Source organism: Natrix helvetica (assembly GCF_964273705.1).
Source record: "Natrix helvetica genome assembly, chromosome: 4".
Classification (NCBI taxonomy): domain Eukaryota; kingdom Metazoa; phylum Chordata; class Lepidosauria; order Squamata; family Natricidae; genus Natrix; species Natrix helvetica.
Window position 1 is genome coordinate 53,853,315 of NC_138550.1, and position 21,504 is coordinate 53,874,818.

At 37.9% G+C, this 21,504-nt stretch overlaps 1 protein-coding gene across 1 annotated transcript; it reads left to right on the top strand.

Annotated features, from left to right (window-relative positions):
• The first annotated feature begins 365 nt into the window (after positions 1-365).
• Positions 366-20,768, top strand: CLIC6 (chloride intracellular channel 6). The gene is made up of 6 exons (XM_081952187.1): positions 366-1,693; positions 14,920-15,029; positions 16,422-16,547; positions 16,778-16,884; positions 18,411-18,592; positions 19,040-20,768. The coding sequence occupies exons 1-6, from the start codon at positions 554-556 to the stop codon at positions 19,199-19,201; spliced, it is 1,827 nt and encodes a 608-aa protein (XP_081808313.1). The 5' UTR covers positions 366-553; the 3' UTR covers positions 19,202-20,768.
• Positions 20,769-21,504: the final 736 nt, after the last annotated feature.

Sequence of the window (21,504 nt, forward strand, 5' to 3'; positions counted from 1 at the left end):
GATGAAGACACAGAGACCTGAATCCAGAGAGGGACAGGGCAACTGAAATCTATTCAAGCACATTTTATACCAATTGCCCCCCTCCCCCGAAACCATTTTATAACAGGCTATGGTGATTGTCTCTACCTCTATAGTTCCAGGCTTGTTCGCATTTTTAAAGCAAGATGAGGAACGCAAAATCAGGTAGAATCCTAAACAGTACTTGGAAAAAAGTGCAATCTTAGCTAGGAAGTTTGGGGATAAAGGCTTGCCCTCCCCCTTCGCTCCTGTCCCTTTTTAGTCTTTTCTCCCTCAGTGCCCTGGGAAGGCAAAGGTGAGCTTTGCCGGTTGCTTTTGAGCATGCGCGCACCCCTCGGGCAGGCTACCTAGCGGAGAGTGAAGAATGTGACCCTTGGGGCTGGGCAAGTCTTAGTCTTAATCTCCACACAGAGCGCGGGGAGGACAGAGTCGCCATTGCGAGAGGGCGAGCCGGCCAAGAGCTCGGCGCTCTCAGCAGCGAGGAGGCAAACCTGCCACCTGCAATTTGGTCCGTCTTTTTCCTGAGGAGGTCAGCATGGCAGAGGCGCGAGGGTCGCTCGAGCTGCCAGCTCCCGCCGAGAATAACGAAGAAGCGTTCAAGAAAGGCGTGGGCGAAAATGGAGCGCCGGTGGGCTCCGACCAAGACCAGGAGGCGAAGGAGCGCCCCGCCTGCACCCCCGAGGAGGGAGACCCTCTGAAAGAAGCGTCTGAAGAAACAGCCCGGGAGGAAGAAGGTGGGAGCCACGGGGCGAGTCCTCCGAGCCAGAGCAGCGGAGAGGCGACCCCAAAGACCGAGGAGGAGGATCAGGAGAGTTTAACGGGGCCACCTGCAGAGCAAGTTGGACCACAAGGCAGTCCGAGCGCAGAAGGAACAACTAGCGCGGAAAGCCCCGAGGAAAAATCTGAGGGTAACACCTGGGCCGAGCCTCCTGCCCCCGAAGAGCCTCCGCAGCCGGCGGGAGAGTCGGCCGGGGGCCAAAGGGCAAGCCCGACCGGCTCAGAAGACGCCTCCGAAGGAGAGGAGCCCGCGGAGGAAAAGAGCACAGCTGAGCAAATCCCAGCCTTGGAAGAGCGTGCTGAGGATGAGAGAGAAGACGACGCGGCCGAAAAAGGCTCCGAAAAAGAATCTCCTGAAGTTGCTGAAGAAGAAGGACAAGAGGAGGGCGGGGCGGATAGTAACATCCAGCTGGAGGAGCAGTGGCGGACCGGAGAGGAGACTCTGCGGGGAGACCGCCCTCCCAGCGAGAGCCCTGTTGAAGAAACTCTGGCGGCAGAGGAGGATCTCGCGGTGGAAGAGACAGAAGTAAACCAGGAAAGCCCACCAGCGCCAGATGCAAGTACAGAGGAAACTGGCGCCCAGGATAATCCTGAGGCGAATGCGGAGGAAGAGGAGGAGGAGGAGGAGGGGAAGCAGCAACAGGAGGTCGAGGAGGTGCAGCCCGCCGATTCTGGAGCGGTGGGATCTCCGGGAGAGGCTGATGAACTCAGCAGCCACACACAGCAGGGTGAGCCTGTTGACGGATTCCCTGAAGGGGCTGAAGAAGTAGATGCTCTGGGGTTGAATGGCCTTCATGGAAGAGAAGAAGAAGAAGCGACTGTAGAAGGGAAGCAGACCGTCCCCCACGATGCGCCTGAGCAAGAGAAACAGGAACATGACATTTCTCTCTTTGTAAAAGTAAGGATACTACATAAGCATCGGGGTCGTTAGCCATCCCAGAATATTGCTCTCCAAGCGGCAGCTTCTGGTATAAAGAATAATAAAAATGGTGGTATTGTAGGTTGCTGCTTTTTAATGAAACTACTTGAATAAGCTACAACTTTGGGCCAGTTAGGTAACTGTAGACTTTGGAATCAGGGAGCTTCTCTTTAGTTAGTATTTTTTTCCCTTTAAACTGCGCTGTGTTTGCTTGTCTATAGCTAATTCTTTTGAGTAGGATCTTTTGTATCTGCACGGAAGTTGCATATTGATGGCTTCAATGCTTTAGAGATCACACCTAAAGTTTTGATAACAAAGTCGTGCTTGGGGATCTAGTTTAGAATCTCCACAGCATAATCAACTTATAATTTAGTGAATTAAATATAAAGTTTTGAAATAGGCGAGAAACTAAGTACTGTGTATTTATTTGGATTCTGCTGAACTTGCCAGTAAGATTTTAAGAGTTTTCATTGTTGGTTTTGAACTTGGGGGTGGAGCATATAGCAAATGTGGGACCAAATTCTACCGCTCAGCTTCAGAGAGATCTATGGTTGATAACAGTTTTTAGTTAATTGTTGATAATAATTTTGTTTTTCTAGAGTGTCAATAATTATCATTTTGAATCCAAAAGAATACTTTTAGAAATAAGCTGAGTGGAAAGCATCCTCAGAAGTGTACATCAAAACGTTCACTAGAAACAGTAGAAAACTTAGAAAAAAATTCTAACAAACGTAATTTGTTTACGCTGTGGGAGACTTGGTGTAAACATGGGATGTTTATCTTTGTATCATGTCTTTAAATCTGCTATCTTCAAGATGTATTCAGAATAAAATTCCAACATTTCCAGCAAGCAGTAGGTATGGAGAACATCAGACCCTAGAAGACTGCAATGCAAATCTATCCTTTTTTCTTCAACTTGATAGTTTGGGACGTACCGTAAGTTCATGGTAGGATGAAAAACTTACTTATTCTTGCATGGAGTATGTAGTCTATTACAGCAGAAAAGTAGTGGAAAATATGAAAAGCTTTAACCCAAATATAGGCAGATTTATATTGTTGAGATTAAAGTTTACAAATCTTACCGATCATCACCTTTTCTTTAGCTTAAATTAAATGAACACCTGTTTTGGGGCACCTCTCATGGCATTTGTCTTGTGAAGCAGCTTCCCCCTGATATATAGATGCCCCTGACTTGATAGGCTTCCTCAGGGACATAAAGTCCTGGATTTTGCCCTGGGCACTGGACCAGGGTGCTAATGGAGCTTTGGTGTGGGTGCAGATTTAAGGGCCTTAATTACTATTTCGTTTATGTTATTTTAAAATGTTAAAGATTATGGTTGTTGCTGTTACCTGTCCGCTGCCCAGAGTGCCTTGTTGAACAAATTACTATATATGTTAAATAAATAAATACATGCAATAATTCAGAAAAAAATATATTTGGACCACATGCAAGCAGAGCACCTGTCCATTCTTCAACAAAGTATTCTAATTTGTTTCAGGCTGCTGATAAAAGTACTACTGTTTTAAAAGTTTCATTAGCTTTAATGAGTTGGTTTCTTAAAACGTTGGTGTCTTTCTCTTTGCTCATTGGAAACATGAAAAAAGTCGAGCAGTTTAATGAACAGTAGGCAGCTGCTGCACATGCTTGCAGCCAGAAGCATTTGTTTCTGAAGCATTTTCTCAAAGGCAGGAAAGCCATGAGGACTAATAGTTCAATTAAGAGGCATGAATTGCCTTGCTTCAAGTTAAGAAATAATTAAAGGCTTGTAACTGGCACAGCAGGAGTAGGAAAATGCTACACTGTTAATAGCAATAGCACTTGTATACCGCTTCACAGTGCTTTACAGCCTTTTCTAAGTGGTTTTACAGAGTCAGCATGCTATGTGCTAAGTATGTATAATAATACAAACCCATTAAGTTAAGGATAGGCTTTTTCATTGTCTGAAAGTTATGATAAGGTAGGCATGGCACACTGACCATAAAAATGCTGGTTCCTATTAATCAAAATAACCTTCCTGTTATTTTGCAATGGTAGAATCAATTTCCTACTGACAAAAATTGAGATCCAGGTGTACTCTAACTTCAAAGTAAATCTTATACTTGGTGGCTTTTTGGTATATATATGGTTGTAATTCAGGGGTGGGCTGCTATGGGTTCGCCCGGGTTTGGGGGAACCCATAGCTAACCCATTTTATCTGTTTTATTTGACTGTACACCGCCCCAAGTCCCTTTGGGGAGAGGGGGCGGTATAAAAATCGAAATAAATAAATAATAAATAAATAAATAACGTTAAGGCTGGTTAGGAGAACCTCCAAATCCCACTCCTGGCTGGCCCCACCTACCATGCCCCTCCCCTCCCCTCCCAGGAGTCTCCCATTTTGGATGCGAGATAAGTGCAGGGTCCGTGCAGAGGCTCGGGGAGGGGGGAAACAGGCCTCTCGGAAGTTTTGGAACGTCGGAAATGGGCCCATTTCTGGCCTCCGAAGGGCCTCCGGAGCCTGAAGGGAGGAGGTTTTTGCCCTCTCAGAAGCTCGAGGAAAGCCTCTGGAGCCTGGGAAAGGCGAAAACACTCCCCTCCCCATGGTGCAGGAGGCTGACTAGGCCACACCCACCATGGCCACACCCACCCAGCAACCAGGCAGAGAATCTATTGCTGAAATTTTGAAGCCCACCCCTGTTGTAATTTCCCAGAAAGGATATGGATTAGCAGTTTCCACAGGCACCACATAAAACATATATTTTTAAATTATGGTTCTGGAAAACTTAAATCTGCCCCATCTGAGGTGGTTTGAGATTTTGTGGCCAGCATGGCCATGACCAAGTTTATTGATGACCTGATTCACAAAGAGGTTACACACTGGATTTGGTTTTTATGGCAAGGCAATAATACAGTGATCTGGAGTTGGGGGATGTTGGGACCAGTTCCTTGTCATGGACAGACAACTCACAGTTCTCTCTTGCTGCTTGTGGTTTGGGAGGAAGGACCTATTTGACTGGTCCACTGGTTTCAGAAGATGCTTAGGAGTGTTCAGCTTAATTGAGGCCTTAGTTACTGTTTGGAATAAGAGAGTGATGGTTGCTTGGATCCATATGGACTCTCAATGTGAGTTATCCTGTAGGTTCCAAGGTTTTTATAGGAATTTCAGAACTTAAATGGAAGAAAAGATACCCACGGTACTGTTGAAAGAAAACAAAGAAGAAATCTTATTGATCGCAGGTAAGGAAGGATCTTTCTTAAGAGTTTCTTTGGGGTCATAAATACTGCAAAATATGCTTATTTTTCCACTGATTGCATTTGTAGATAACCTGCCATAAATTCTGTCTTCAGTGACTTGAGCTCTCTTCGATAAAACTTTAGGAAATCACTTTGAAGACTACTTTAGGCATTTATTGAATAAAATCACTCAGACCTGCTTAGAGCTATACTATGGTTGTGTAGGTATAATGGAACATCTACATGAAGCTATTAGATAAGGTCATTTATCAGCAGGTTAAATATCATTAGTATGCTCATGATAACTGAACATTTGCCTCTGGCCACCCAAGTGATATTATCAAGAACACTTCCAGTGCCTGGAGGCTGTGGCAGCTGGATATAATTGAGCCAATGGACATCCTAAGTCTAGATGTCAAACTCATCAATTTTATGTTTAATCTTTCACAAATATTAAGCCTGTGTTAGAAAATGCAAAAATTCCAACAGAAAATGTGGGGCTTCATAATGCAGCTTAGGGAAAGCTGGAATTATAAATTCCTTTCATAACCTTCATGTGATTGTGGTATTTTAATCTCTTTGGACTCCTTCCAATAGCATTATTTATTTCATTGTTAGTTAAAATAAGAGTATTTTCTCAATGTATATTAGGCATAACATATCTGGTCATTTATGTAATTATCTGTTGACATTTTTGAAAATTATACTTGTAAATTGTTAAAGGTTATTTGTTAGATATTGGAAATTGACATTTCAAATACTTACAGATTTATTTAGAATTTATATTGAATTCACATTTAAGTTAGAAGTAAGTTAATAATAATAATAATAATAATAATAATAATAATAATAATAATAATAATAATAATAATAATAATAATAATAAAAACTTTATTTGTTAGCCGCACCCTCTCCCGAAGGACTCGGGGTGGCGTACAATAAAAACATATAAAATACAAATATGGACAATACAGACATAAAATATAGACATATACATGGAGGAGGTAGACAGATGAATGGAAACAATTAAAATCACAGTTTAAAATCCCCTAAATAAAATCACAAAATTAAAAAACCCGTCAGGAGCGATATGATCAAACTATGGTTGGAGAGAGCCAGTTGTGTTGTGGTTTAGGCATTGGGCTAGAAACTGAAGAGACTGTGAGTTCTAGTCCTGCCTTAGGCACAAAGCCAGATAGGTGACCTTGGGCCAGTCATTCTCTTGCTAAGCCCTAGGAAAGAGTTAATGGCAAACCACTTCTGAAATGGTTTGGCAAAAAAACCTGTAAGGACTTGTCCAGGCAGTCACCAGGATTCAATAATGACTCAAAGGCAAACCCCTCCCCCCAAGTTTCAAATAAAGTTTTGATATGATTTGATAGAAAGGACCTTTCCCCATTTATGGAAAATATTAAAACTATCATCTTGAGATTGGTTGGCTTATCCAATACAGTATGCTTAACCATATGACTTAAAACTCAACAGCTGTGTTCATGGAGGATGATCTTAGGAAATACATGCTAGGGAATTAATTTTAGCTTTGTTGTATCTGAAGACTTGATTCTAAATTGCCAATTTGCTGTGCTAAAATAATCCAAGTTTTGTGACATTACTAAGTTGTGTTGCATTATGATGCATTAAAAAATCACTGCTTTCTTTGGTGTACATCAAGGCATAAATACATAGTCTTCTCAAATATTTCCTCACAGACCCACTGAAAATATTTAATTGCAAGATTTAGGTGGACAATAATGGATTTTATACAAGTTTGGCTTAGGTGATTTGAAAGTACTTCATTGACTTCTAAAAATTAAAATGCTTCTGGGTTTGAGCTAGTACTTAGTTTTATAATAAGCATTAGCAAATTTTCAGATGGTGGGCACCAACTTGTTTTTAAAATGTGATAGCCACGACCTGAACGTTGACATCATGTAAGATTTTTGACATTTTTTAACAGTGTAATTTAATTATAAAGTTCTAGAATACCAAAGGGAGGTATTATAGACGCCATGGCAGCCACAGGTGCTATGATGCTTATTACTGTTTTGTAAAAGTTGAAAGATTCCAATGATTCCACTTGAAATTCAGTCCTATTTGCCTTGACAGGATGTCTGAGGAGCTGTCTCTCTCCAATGGGATTGTCCTGACCCACTCACTCCAGCAGAAGAGGCATACTTTGGATCCTATCAGCCAAATAATTTCAGCTGGTGAGATCCAAGAGAAGTGCCTTTTCTGCTGTGGCCCTGCCCTTTGGAATATTCTCTCTCCGGAGATGTCTTCTGGAAGGAGAACCTGGCTCTGCCGATTGACCTGGTACCCTAATAGGGATGTTATATGCTGGAGTTGACTGAGGGAGTAATGAGAAGATCCCCACTCCCATGTCTCCTATTCTCTTGGTTTTTATCTTTATTTAATCTTACTTAATTTTTAACTTTTTATGTCATATTTTTATCATTCTATATGCTTCCCTGAATCACTACAACAGCGAGATGGATGAAATATAAATTAAACAAACAAACAAATAAGAATAAGTATTTTGGAGAAATTTGGTTCTTCTTTGTATCTACCCTGGAAAAAAATGATTTCCCATAATTTAATCTTGTGACAGAGAAATAGTAAAAGGATCACATGAAGTATTAATACTGCCATATACTGCCTTGGGAGGACCACACTTGGAATACTGTTCCAGCTCTGGTCACCATGTTACAAAAAAAGCTGAGATTCTAGAAACAGTGCAAAGAAATGCAACAAAGATTAATTAATAATAATTAATAATAATTTATTAAATTTCTAGACCGCCCCCTCTCCCCGGAGGGACTCGGGGCGGTGTACAGGAATAAATTTAAAAAGATACAAACAATCATATACATAGCTAAAAATCAAATTAAACAACCTCTGTACGAATTTATAAAAATTAAAAACAGACCCTAAAACCAATCCTAAAAATTTAGAAATAAAACTGAGGTGGGAAAGGTGGAATTAGGCCAAGCCGGCTAGCTGGAATAGGTGGGTTTTAAGTTTCTGACGGAAGGAGCGGAGATCCGTAGTCATTCTAATGTCGGGGGGAAGGTCATTCCAGAGGGTCGGGCCCATCACAGAGAAGGCCCTTCCCCTAGGCGTCGCCCGCTGGCACAGCCTAGTGGACGGCACCCGGAGGAGTCCCTCTCTGTGTGAGCGAATCGGCCGAAGGGATGTATGGGGCAGGATACGATCCTGCAAATAACTAGGTCCTGTGCCATGGAGCGCCTTAAAGATGATGGTCAACACCTTGAAACGCACCCGATTATTAGGAGTCTGGAGGCTAAACCATCTGATGAACAGTTTTAGGAACTGGGTATGTCTAGTTTAAGGAAGAGAAGCTGACATGATAACAGTATTCCAATATTTGAGGGGCTGCCACAGAGAAGAGGAGGTCAACCTATTCTTCAAAGCAGCTGAAGGCAAGTAACAGATGGAAACTTATCAAAGAGAGATCCAGGCTAGAATTAAGGAGCAAACAATTAATCAGTGGAACAGCTTGCCTTCAGAAGTTGTGAATGTTCCATCACCAGAGGTTTTAAGAAGAGATTGGACAGTCACTTGTCTGAAACAGTGGGGTGTTTTGCTTGGGCAGGAGGTTGGACAAGAAGACCTTCAAGGTGCCTTCCAACTTTGTTATTCTTTATTTTGTAGTTCTTCTAGATTTTCCTTCAGATATATTATCAAACTGCAGCAGTCTTCCTGGATTTGATACTGGACAAAATTGTTGGGTGTTACTTTTAGAGATTCCAAACTACATCTGACAGGTATCCTCTTAAGGATCACTCAGTATTTACAGTTTGCAACAGATTTCTGCTGCCGCCTCTCTTCTTTGAGAAGTAAAAGTATAGATTTACTTTGTATGTTGGGGAAAGAATTACCTTGCCCCATCCCTAAATGTGTGTAGAAATTTAAGAAGTTCCTAGCTCAATAGTAGGAAATGCTAACAAAGAAAACGTTCAGAATCACTGGAAATTGTAATGAACTCTTTAGCAAATGGGTTTATTTATTTGCAGACAATAAATATTTGGAGCCATGTAACACGGCATCTTGTTATCTGAAAGGATCACATAGCTTTTGTTCTGTACAACCTAGTTACTTTAAACTCTGTTATAGAAATAACATATGAAGGTTATCTGATTTTTGTGTTGATAATAAAACCCATGATTAGTAAAGAACAGTATGGATTTTCATTTCTGCTATGTTTACACCTGTACTAATGGAAGGTGAAAATGTTTTCTGCCAAGAGATTACTAAATCATCACTTCTGCTGCTGATAAACTTGTTATGCCCTTGTACTGGGAATAAGAGTCCTGGGAAACAAATGTTTTTCCCATCAGATTTTAGGCTACCAGATCTGGGCTGTCAAGTCCAGATGACTATTAGATTGCAGCAGAGAGATACCGAAAATTATTTGTTGCCTTCTAGTGATTTTCCAGATTTTTTGTAGCAGAAATCTCTATGTGAAACATTGTATCTTATTGTATAAACATTTTTTTTTAAAAAAAATCATGGGTAAAATACTCTGCCAGATTTCTAAAATATAGTAGGCTTAATTATTTTTGTGCACATAGAAGTTTTTCTCTTCACCTTTTTCTATTGAGTAGCTATGGATGCATTCTAAGTGTAATATACATTATGCCTTAAACAGCTTTGCTCTATGATTACCTGTTATTGCATACTTTGTTTTATTTATATACTGTCCTGTAATTCTGCTGTCAACTTAGAAATGTAACAAAACCCATTCCTTTACATTTATTCTACAGTAAATGGTATTCTTCTGTGTGCTAAGTACCGTAAGTTTTTTGTTGTACATGAATAATTTGGTTGTCCTTTTAGATTGTATTGTAGTTATAGTTGTATGTAATTTCTAAATGAAACTTATCTTTATAATAATATGTAAGTGAATGATTGAGAAATATTGTTGCTAATCATACAGTCATCCAGTATTTCTATCTGTTATTTCTGCTTAAGAGACAAACTGTAGGCTGTACAATATTGATGCAGGGGAGTAATTAATCTGATCTTTGTGTTCCCCTCCAGGGAAAATGAAAACATGAAATTCAGTTGGGAATAACATAAATGAAGTAGGTTGTTGTCAGTTAAGGCAGGAAGGGTTGATTGCCTAATATCTTTTAGCCAATGCATCTTTTTGATATATTAAAGAATTGTTGTGCAGCATTGAAAACATTTGTAGCTATCAAACTCTGAAGCATATAGTGACTTCTTACTGGCTTGTTAAAGCCCTGAAGATGGGTAGTCATTTTTGGGAGGACATTGTAATCTAAATTCTTCTGAGCAAAAGATTGGATTAGATGCCTACATGACCCCTCCTATATCCTCCCAGCAGAATAGTGTCAGAAATCGTTATGCTTGTAACCTTTTATTGGTTACCTGTAATTATTTTCAATTCCTTTCTCAATATTTAAATTTTTGGTGAAAGACTATTATTCATAATATATAACCAAGATAAGTAAAAACTTTAAAACTCCAACTCACAAGCAAAGACTACCTGCTTTTCATGTTTAATTTCACCATTTGGTTCTTGAGCAGAGGTTAGGATGATCAATCTTAGATTGTTTCCCCATTTTTGTGTCATTGCTGTTGTTTTCAACTCCCTGCTTCTCATATTATTAAGGGTATTCATTTGCAGTTCATTACAGATTTTTATTTTAAATGATATTTACATTAAGGATAGCGGAAACCATATAAAGGATATGTAATTAACGGACATGTAATTTAAATACCAGTTAATCTCCTTTTCCCAGTCCTATAATGTGTTCCAGAATACAATGCTCTTTTGTTAAAATAATTCCCTTTAAGAATTTAACAAGGCTATATTTTTTCCTTATTGATGTATGATCTTTAGTTAGTCTCCTAGCATGTTATTAAATACGGATTAGAAATAGCATTGGTCTGTTGAAACCATAATCCTTGTAATAGGATAAATAGCAAATAATATTAATTTCTTGCTTGTGCACTTCTGACCTTGTTGTACCGAGTTTAAGACCAATACAAACACGAATGGTCCTCCTGTGGGTTTTTCTTGGGGAGATGGTGCCCAAGCCAGACAAGAGGCAAGTCTCTTCAGAAAGAAAATTATTATCTTTCAGCATAAAAATTCCTCTATAATGAAAAGAGTTTGTTTTGTTTTTTCTTAGACTTTATTTTGTTTTTCTTATTCCCTGGAATTATTCCCTCTCTATTTACTTTATTCACCATTCTGCCCACTTATGGCCCCATACTTTCAACACAATATCTTCTTCCTATTACAACTATTTTAACTATTCTAATGTATTTTTCCTTTTAACTCTCTCTAGAATCTTGACTCCTGAGCCCTTTAACTCACCCCCCCCCCCAGTTCTTCCCACCCATTCTGTATCAAGGTTACTTGTATGGCCTTAGTTGACTGGATACAGGTGGTCCTCAACTTATTACCACAATTTAGCCCAAGATTTCTGTTGTTAAGTGATACATATGTTAAGTGAGTTTTGTCCTGTTTTATGACTTTTCTTGCCTCAGTTGTTAAGTGAATCATTGCAATTGATAAGTTAGTCACCCATTTTTTAAGTGAATCTGGTTTCCCCATTGACTTTGCTTACCCTCCAAGTGGGGAAAAAGACACTGGAGACATGGAGGCTGCTTGGAAAGATGGTTTTAATGGTGGACAGGACCACATGGCTTGAGTCCTGAACAGAAAAGGTGATCACATGCTTCAATGTTGGTGGAGAAGAAGAGAAGGCAAAGGAAGGAGTGAAGAAGGACTTGCAGGGCTTTTTATAATCTGTTCGGCCCCACCTATCTGTTTCCTGTTCCTGTGTAAGAAATGTATTCTGATTGGCTGTCAGACTCACATGGGCCCATGCAAGGGCAACCCTCTAGGCTGAGTTTTGAATCCAGGTTTGGTTGAATTCTCAGATGCCATGTGGTCAGTTGAATAAAGGCTTATATTATCATGCCTTCATTGTCACTGCCAGAACTCTACACCCATCCCCCTGGAGCTGAAGGGGAGAACTCTTTATCATGTAAAGTGGACTAGCTTGGCCTTCTTAATGGCCCATTGATAAAGTGAGGATGGCAGGAAGCTGCAGGAATTTACTTAGTTTTTAAAATGTGTTTCTCCCTTTTTCACATCCAGGAAAATATAATATTCTGCCTTATCAATATTTCCTAGGATATTTCATTTTTCTGGGAGAGGGCTGGGTGATAACTTCCTACAACATGACCTTGGGACACAGCAACAGTCATAAGTATGAACCAGTTGCCAAGCACCTGAATTTTGATCACCTGACCATGGGGATGGTGCAAAGGTCGCAACTGTGAAAAACAATCATAAGTCATTTTTTCCAGTGCTGTTGTAACTTTGAATGGTCACTAAAGGAATTGTTGTAAGTTGAGGACTACCTGTACTGAGCGGAGACTGGTGACTCTGAGGAGGATGTCCTCTGTCCAATTTTTCATTTTGACAGCATTTGGCATCTGGAATGTCTGGCCTCTAGAATCCTCCTGCCTTTCACAGCACCTTTAGTTCTGCAGAATTGCTGAACTAGTTGCAAGATCACTGACACTATTGTTACTGTACCTTCCAGCGTTCACCTGTCATCTGCTATAATCAGAAATTCTGTTATTTCTGATGGGGTGGAAAGCAAAAGCCAATCCCAAGTTTACTCCGCCAGCTCTCTCTTTTCCCTTCAGGGTGGCTTATGCACTTCTTGATTTTTGTTTCTTTGTTTTGCTTTTATTTCTGTTAAATGCTGCTCACTATCCCTCCAGGGCTAAGGAAAACTCTTCACACCCCCCCCCCCCAAGTTGTTCTGCTTGATTTCTGTTTCTGTTCTCTCTCTCTCTCCCACTCCCCCTCTCTTATCTGGCTATCTGCTTGCCTTCCCTCAATTGAATTCTGTCTCCCCCCCCCCAAAAAAAAAAACCCAAGAGAAAGGAGGGAGAACAGGGACATCAGCCATTGTTTCTTCCTTCTACAAATGGGCAGGGCAATACATACATAGAAGTTGTAAATCTCTCCAACCTCAGTTGAAAGGTAGCTATAAAATGGTGATTTTATAAAATGGGGGGGGGGGGTTGTCAGTACAGAACTATTTAAAATGCTTAAAATGTAGTTTTGATGCTGCTTTGTTTGATTGTTTGTTTATATTTTCCCTGCCTTTATTATTTTTATAAATAATTCAAGGCCGCAAAATATCCAACATACTTTCTTCCTCCTATAAAGCCAGCCAGGTGACCCCACAGTAGCAACCTTGTGAAGTGGGTTGGGCTGAGAATGAGCAACTGGCCCAAAGTCACCCAGCTGGCTTTCATGGCTAAGGCGGGAATTGAACTCCCACTTGCTAGCCTGGTACCATAAAACTCAAGACTGAGAGTGACATATCAAGGAAAGTTTTAGCATGAATATGCCAATTAGGTGTTGCCACACAGTTTTAGTGGATCCCAAAACGGGTACTAATTAATATACATGCAGTTATACATATATCCTTATTTATTCCCCTGCAATGCATTTCTGACCATCCCAGTATATACCGTAAATCTCCCCAATCACACTGTAGGCTTTTAGGGGTGAATTTATATATACAGTGTACACTACTACATTACATACATAATTAATATTTGAAATGACAGTGGTTGTGTTTAGTGGTGCTCCAAAAACTAATATTATTTATTTCTGTTTATTATCTATCAAAAAACCTTAATTCATCAACTTGAATTTTCTGATTTTACCTTTGAAAATGGTGCTTTTTACATTATAGTCCAGACACTAAAAGGAAGATCATAACATCCCCCTGAAATTTATGTATTTCATACTTATTTCATATATTTAAGAAGTGAACACTTCTTTCTGTAGTTTAGAATATATAACTAAAGAATAACAGCTAGTAAATATGTTTCTTCATGTATAAATGTAAAATTCATAACTGACAGCTAATGTCTTTTCTTCCATGTTGGTATCTCTGGACCTTGACATAAGCTTTTTGGCTAGCTTCATACATTACTCCGTCATTTTAACTGGTTTGTTGTATAAACTACAACTGATAGAGTTTACCCAACAAGTTACACTATAAGCCAGGCATGGCCAACTTGAGGATCTTGATTCAGATGCCAACTCAAACTATTTTTGTAGACTTTCAGCTCCCAAATATTTTATTGTGGACCACACTCCCAAGAGGTGTGAAGGGTCTAGGCATAAGTTACATTAAAATTAAATTAATGAATCAAGTTTATTATTATTGAAATCAAAGACCAGAGACTAGAACAAATAAAAACTTTCAATGAATATCCAGTTAAAAATTCTAGAATAAAATAATAATAGATAAAATCTATATTGAAACCACAATTTGGCATTGAGTCTGTCAGTTACACATGGCCTAATTATATCAATCCTTAAACTAATAAATTTGATTTAATAAACTTGATTTGAACAAGAAAAAGATTGCAAAGAGACATGAATCTCTAACATTGTACATTTTATTCTGAAATATTCCTATCTTCTGTTTAGCTGAAAAGATCTAGAGAAGAGTTCCCCAACTTTTCCAGTTGGGGGGGGGGAGAAAGTGGTTGGTTCTCGGTGAGTGGTGGGCAAACATGCACACAGTTTCATTTGCGTGAGTAGCGGGCACTCTCGCCCACCACTCATGCAAATGGAGTACACACGCCCGCTGCATGTGCAAGTGGGGACACTTGCTTGCCCATCACTTCCATGGCCTGGTTCTGAAAGGCTCAAAGCCCGGTAATGGGCTGCGGCTTGGGGATTGGGGACTCCGGGTGTAGAGGTGAATCTGATAGGAAAAATGGTACAGTATTGCTGTCATTTAATTATGTGTCTGGAAGAAACAAGGGAAGAAATTTCAAGAGAGCACTGAGGCTGCAATTATGGGAGAATTGGACTATGTGCATCTTGCAGTAATGATTGAGCATCTTAAATTAATGCCAGTAGTTTAATTAACCTTCATTCTTGCCGTAGGCTGGCAGTGATGGGGAAAGTATTGGAAACTGCCCATTTTCTCAACGTCTCTTCATGATTCTCTGGCTAAAGGGTGTTATTTTTAATGTTACCACTGTGGATTTGAAACGGTGAGTTATAATGCCTTTTCTCCATTTAAAAAAAATATTTATTTATTTTTAATATTAAATCCAGGCCCAGAATTTATATTTCTACTTACTTAGAGAGATATTTGTAAACTTTCACTAAATCCAAGTGACTTCTTATCAGTACCTTCACTGTCATGAAATAATTGCATATTTTATATATAACATAATTTTAATACAGTTTTAGGTATAAATTTGGAATGATATCTTCTGTCTGTTTAGAGAGTATCAATTGTCTATTTTGGCTGCCATTCCAGAATTATAATAAAGACTTAGTTCCTAGCCACGTTTGTCCATGTGGAAAAAAAATGGGAATTTTTCCAAAACAGTGACTATTATCAAAACATTTTAACCTCCTTTACTACTGTATGACATATCACTTAAGCGACTGTTTTGATTTGTTTTGAAAAAACAGGACTTCAACAGCACCATTGAATGAGAAATGGTTAAACTTTCACAAGTATAAGCTTTCAGGCAATTTCAGAAAATCTTAAGAAATATATTCGTTTATTAACACAATACAATTTTTAATTGATAAAATACTGGTAATCTGTTTCACGTTTAACTTTTATCTGCATAATCAACTCCTCTTCCCCACTCTCTGCCTCACCCTTAATTAAATTCTGTATCAGAATAGTCTTTCTATGTGTCTGATGAAGGGAAATCTAGATCAATAAGCTTATGCCTTTGAAGAAAATGTATCAATTGGAAAAGATGCTACCAAAATTTTGCCATCGTAGGCTACTATGGCTTTCCTCATGTGATTTGTTAATGTGTCAGGAGCTGACATGAGGACTGACATTCTGTTAGTCACTTTCCCAATCAGTTGATCATTTCTGGGTATCATCAGTTCTTGGTTCCCAGATATTTCAATGAAAAGAGAAAGTCACAATTTTTGTAATCTTCCCTCCTGCCATGAAGACAGGGAAAACTATGTTCCTCTATTTCTTTTCCCCCATGTTTCCTAGAAAATAATGAAAAATATATGGTGTGTTGGTTAGAGTCATCACATCTAACGTGTCAGAAGGGAGATTAGTCAAGCTATCAGAATGCTAAGAGAAGACATATTCTTCCAAAGCCGTATTAGTATAGCATCTTTCCACTTCCACAAAGTTGTTTTGCTATTAACCCTTTTGAATCTCCTTGAATGACATAATTTATAGGTTTTGCTAACTCCCTCAGCCCTAAACAAGAAAAAAAATGTGTGCCGAGTCTGAACTAAAGATGATAGACTTTCAATAAATGTACTTAAATACTACATTGGCAATCACAATTTTAAATTCCAAGATAGGTAGCTGAATTAAAATGCAATAATTTGTACAGTTGACCAGTTTTTGTTTTTCTCAAACAAGATATTTCTTTTTTTTTTTTGTATAGGAAACCTGCAGACTTACAGAAATTAGCTCCAGGAACAAACCCTCCATTTATAACTTTTGATGGTGATGTTAAAATAGATGTAAATAAAATTGAAGAATTTCTAGAAGAAAAATTAGCACCACCAAGGTACAGTATTCTGCTGTGCTATAATTAGTTTGATGTTATATAGAATGAGTGTTGAATATTCTTAAATCATTGAGTATCAAGAGAGCCGTGGATTGAAACAGATTAAAGATGGCTAATGGATAGGCAAGAGATATGATTGGCACAGACACTTTAGTTCTATTACAGAGTTTCAAATACAATGCTGAAAAATAATTAGATGGCAATAAATTCTTATATGTTAAATTTTTCAGATATCCTAAACTTGCACCAAACCATACAGAATCTTACTCTGCAGGAAATGATGTGTTTGCTAAATTTTCTGCATTCATAAAAAATACAAGGGAAGATGTCAATGAACGTAAGTATTATAAATTTTGCTTTGTTTCAGTTTTCATGGACTCCAGGTACTCCATGTTTGGCACTATACCTATTAACTCATCTGCAGGAAATCCAGAATTGCAAAGACCAAAAAGTGATCATTCTATCTGCATTAATTTTTTTTTTTTGCAAAACTGTCAGATTTGTTTCTTTCCATAAGCTTCTGCTAATGTAGCATTCAATCACAGATCCCTTACAAGAGAACAGTACCTTGATTTACAGGCCTCCACAACAATACTCAAAATTCTTGTTTACATAGAACTAGAGGAATGGACAAAGGCAGTTCAGATTGATCTGGGTAGCTTGACTCTGTACATGTTCTTGCAAGTGTTGCAGCATGCCCAGTAGCCTAAGTAAAGAGAGTTGTGGGAAAACTAATAAAGAGGATCCCCCCGTCCTTGTTTTAGCAATGGACTAAAAACAGGCTGTGGCTTCTGGATTTTTTGTTTGCTTGTTTTTTGAGTCATTGTCTCAAAAACAGATAAGATGAGTTTCTGTTCTGATTTGATAAAAGCAGGAGGTGGTGAGATAGTTTTCATTGCCTTAGATTATTTATTTCACAAGTTCTACCCTTGATTTAACTTTCAGTGCCCTTTTCAAGATGCCTTTCTGTAGCCATTTATCTTACTCCTGCCTAGATTACAGTCTTTCAGCAATATGCAACCTTGGTTACAGCTCCTGGGAGAGAGAAGTGCTTGGTTGCATAATTGTCCCAAAGCTATCTTATCATTATAGCTAGCCAAGGATTTTATATGCAATAGCAGCTTCAAAAACACCCCTTTATAGTAATTTATTTTATTTGCTTTTCTCTTCCTCCTGCTTTTAGTTTCTTTTCTAATTGATAGCTAATGTTTTGTGGCTATTGATCATGCTTCATTATGTTTAGTAGCTTATGTGTTTCCTTTAGGTTATTATATGTTAAGACCACCCAACCTGATTTATTCTCCATTTTGCTACCTGAATAGATCTATTTTTTCTCCCTTATTCTGTTCTTTACCATTAAACTTGATCCATTTGTCACTGCATTCAAATCAGATTGATAGTGCAAGAGCTTGGCTCCACTGTTATGAAAATTATGTCTTCTCCTTTCTCCCAAATGTTCAGCTTTGGGGTGAACATGTGGAGAGTTGAGTGGGATGGGCAGTATTTTTTCAAGTTATTTTCTTAACATCTTTCTATTATAGCACGTATCAGATCTGTCCCTCAAAGTATACAGTTATCTTTCTCTTTATGGATACAATACAATACAATAGCAGAGTTGGAAGGGACCTTGGAGGTCTTCTAGTCCAAACCCCTGCCTAGGCAGGAAACCTATACCGTTTCAGACAAATGGCTATCCAACATATTCTTAAAGACTTCCAGTGTTGGGGCATTCACAACTTCTGGAGGCAAGCTGTTCCACTGATTAATTGTTCTAACTGTCAGGAAGAAAGGATGTTGCTGTTTTGGCTACTTAATTATCAGTGAACAAATAGTGAATTCCATTATTTTCCTTTTTTACTTTAGATTTAGAAAAAACATTGCTTAAGGCTTTAAATAAACTGAATACTTACTTAAACACCCCTTTGCCTGAAGAAATAGATGCCAATAGCACTGAAGACATCACTGTTTCCTCAAGGAAATTCCTAGATGGTGATGAATTCACATTAGCAGATTGCAATCTCTTGCCAAAGCTTCATATTATCAAGGTTTGTTTTTCCCCCCTTTATGTAAAATGAGTAATGCATGCCACAATAATTCCTCCTCTACATTTATTTCATACTGAATACTTCAAACTATGTTTGCTTGCACGTTAATGTAGTATTTATTCTAATTTGTCATATAAACCATGTCCAATTTTTTAAAATTTCAACTCATATTTGCCTCACATTTAATATTTTAAAAATCCTTACTTTAATTGGAGTCTATTTTATCCCTTTAATTCAAACCAAGCAATTAATGACGACAAATGACCAAAAACTGTGAATGTCCTATTTTTTCGAGATTATCAGTTTTTTAAAATGCAAGATCTAAAATATCTTTTAGTGCTACATTAAAGCTCAGTTTGTACAATTTTCTATCACCATATTTTTGTTTTCTACTGATTACATAAGAACAGTACTCTACTGATAATGATTTCATTTATTTTTTTTAAGGTTGTGGCAAAGAAGTTTAGAAATTTCGAATTTCCATCTGAAATGACTGGTATCTGGAGATATTTGAATAATGCATATGATAGGGATGAGTTCACAAATACATGCCCTGCAGATCGGGAAATAGAATATGCCTATCTGGATGTTGCAAAAAGAATGAAATAAATCAAGAAAGTTCTGTGTCTTATATTTCTTCTATGAGTGTTTTTTTTAAAGAATCAAAAGCAAAGCATCCATTCATCAGCAAGGTTAAAAAAATGGAGACTTCCTGGGAAAATTATTTTATTAATCTACTTATAATCATGTATACTGTGTAGGGGATTTTGTGTGTGTAATTGTGGGTATGCAAATGAACTGGACATATGTACTGTATGTTAAGTTTTATATAAACTAAAACATTCTCAAGAACAGTGACATTTACATTATATAATAATTAGGTGTTAGGCTTCTGGTAATTATTTTCTTGCATCACAAACATGAGAGGTTAAGTAGAACTAAAATTTAATGAACTTAACTGAAGCCATATACATTTGCTATGCTTCCAGATCTAATAAGAACACTGAAGAATAATTTATATGTTGTTCTGCATATAACTTATCATTGCTTAAAGTCATCCAATTTTATACACAGAAATTAGGGCACAGAGGATTTGATACACTCCAGCTTCTGTGGCACTGGGAATAACAACTAAAAGACTTCAGATATGTTTATATAGCCCCAGACACCATAAAATTAAATATAAAATAATAAATGCATACATAAATACTTAATTTTTAACATAACCTTTGCTATATGAGATTTGTTTTCTCTTGTTACAGGAGGATTTCAGCTTTTTCATCTGAAATTTATATATTAAATTTCTTGCTATTCCTTTGGTCTAGTGGTTAAGGTACCAGGCTACAAAACAAAAGACCATGAATTCAAGCTCCATCTTAGCCATGAGAGCCAGCTAGGTGACCTTGGGCCAGTCACTTCCTCTCACCTCACAGGGTTGATGTAGGGAAAATAGGAGAAGGAATGTCTATGGAGATTCTCAATCAACCAGGTCACGGTTGTCCCAAAGATGCTTTTCAAAAGGCAAGTGGACTTTGTTTCCCCCCTGAAAACATTTCACTTCTCATCCAGGAAGTTTCTTCAATTCAAGGAAAAAACCCAACAAAGTCAAGTTACCTTTTGAAAAGCACCTTTGGGATAGGAGGAGGAGGAGGGTGTTTTGGATAGGTTTGCTGCCTTGAGTTAGTGTAAAAATAACTCAACACAAATAATAAAGGTGGAATATAATAAGTAAGGTAAATAAATAAGTAAATGAATGAATAAATAAATGCATCATCTTGCAAATGATCGGGCAAGTTCATTTTGGCCTTATTTCAAATTAATATTTTTTATTTGGTTAGATGCTGGGGAAAATCTTTGGTGTCTGCAAATGCAGGACTTGCATTAGTAATTTATGATCTGTTGTCTTTCATTCATTCCAACCATAGATAGTTGCACTTGTGCTCTTGTTTCACAGAGTTCTACATCTCTTTAGGCCATTTTGGTTGCAGATGTAAATGCCCATTTTTGTATTATGTGTCATATAATCCCAAGCACTGCTGCATCAATTTCCAAGTATTTAATAGTTCATTGACCTACAAGGCAGATGTCAAAGTTCCTAATCCTACTGTTGCCTGCAATGGAAGTTATTCATTAGTGAGGGAAAGCCAGACAGCCACCGAGACAGCCTTATTGTTGAACTCATAATCTCTTTAACTATGAGGGTACATTTATGGTTCCTAAATGGAGACATAGATTCCTGTTCTCATTCAAATGTGTTACAGTCTCTGGTTTTTTTCAGAACTATTGCCAAATTGAGTCTGAGTGAAGTCTTATAAAAAATTACTTCTCTCAAGATACAATGAACAGTAAAACAAATGCTGTTTATATAAAATTCACCAAATATGAACTGGCTTTTATGGAAAAAGAAGCCTTTTAATTTCATATTTGGTACATATGCAAGGTTTAATGCTATGACATAAAGATAAAAAGAAGGTACTATGAACTCTCTATAATATTTGCATCAAGGACTTGTCGGAGATATACTCACTTTCAATTAACATTGGTTTAATTCTGTGAATGTAGCACCCCCTCTCCAAATATTTTACTTAAATAAACCAGTTTTTATTACAGAAAACATATAATTGGTTTGGTGGTTCACATTCAATAGGAAAAATATGTTTTAAAATCCATAGAGGTTATTAAAACTAGCTGAGTACATTGTGGTAGCTAGGAATTACCTCTATGGCAAGAAATTTTACCTCAGAAATAAAAATTGAGATGTCCATTTTGTTTCCATGTTTTACTACTGGCATAACATTTCCAACTTACAGTATGCACTTTATACTCACTTCTTTTTTACACTCATAATTAATTTAGCATATAGTGAAATTAATTTTCCCTTCCCCTATCTGCAATCAAATCAAGATTAATGC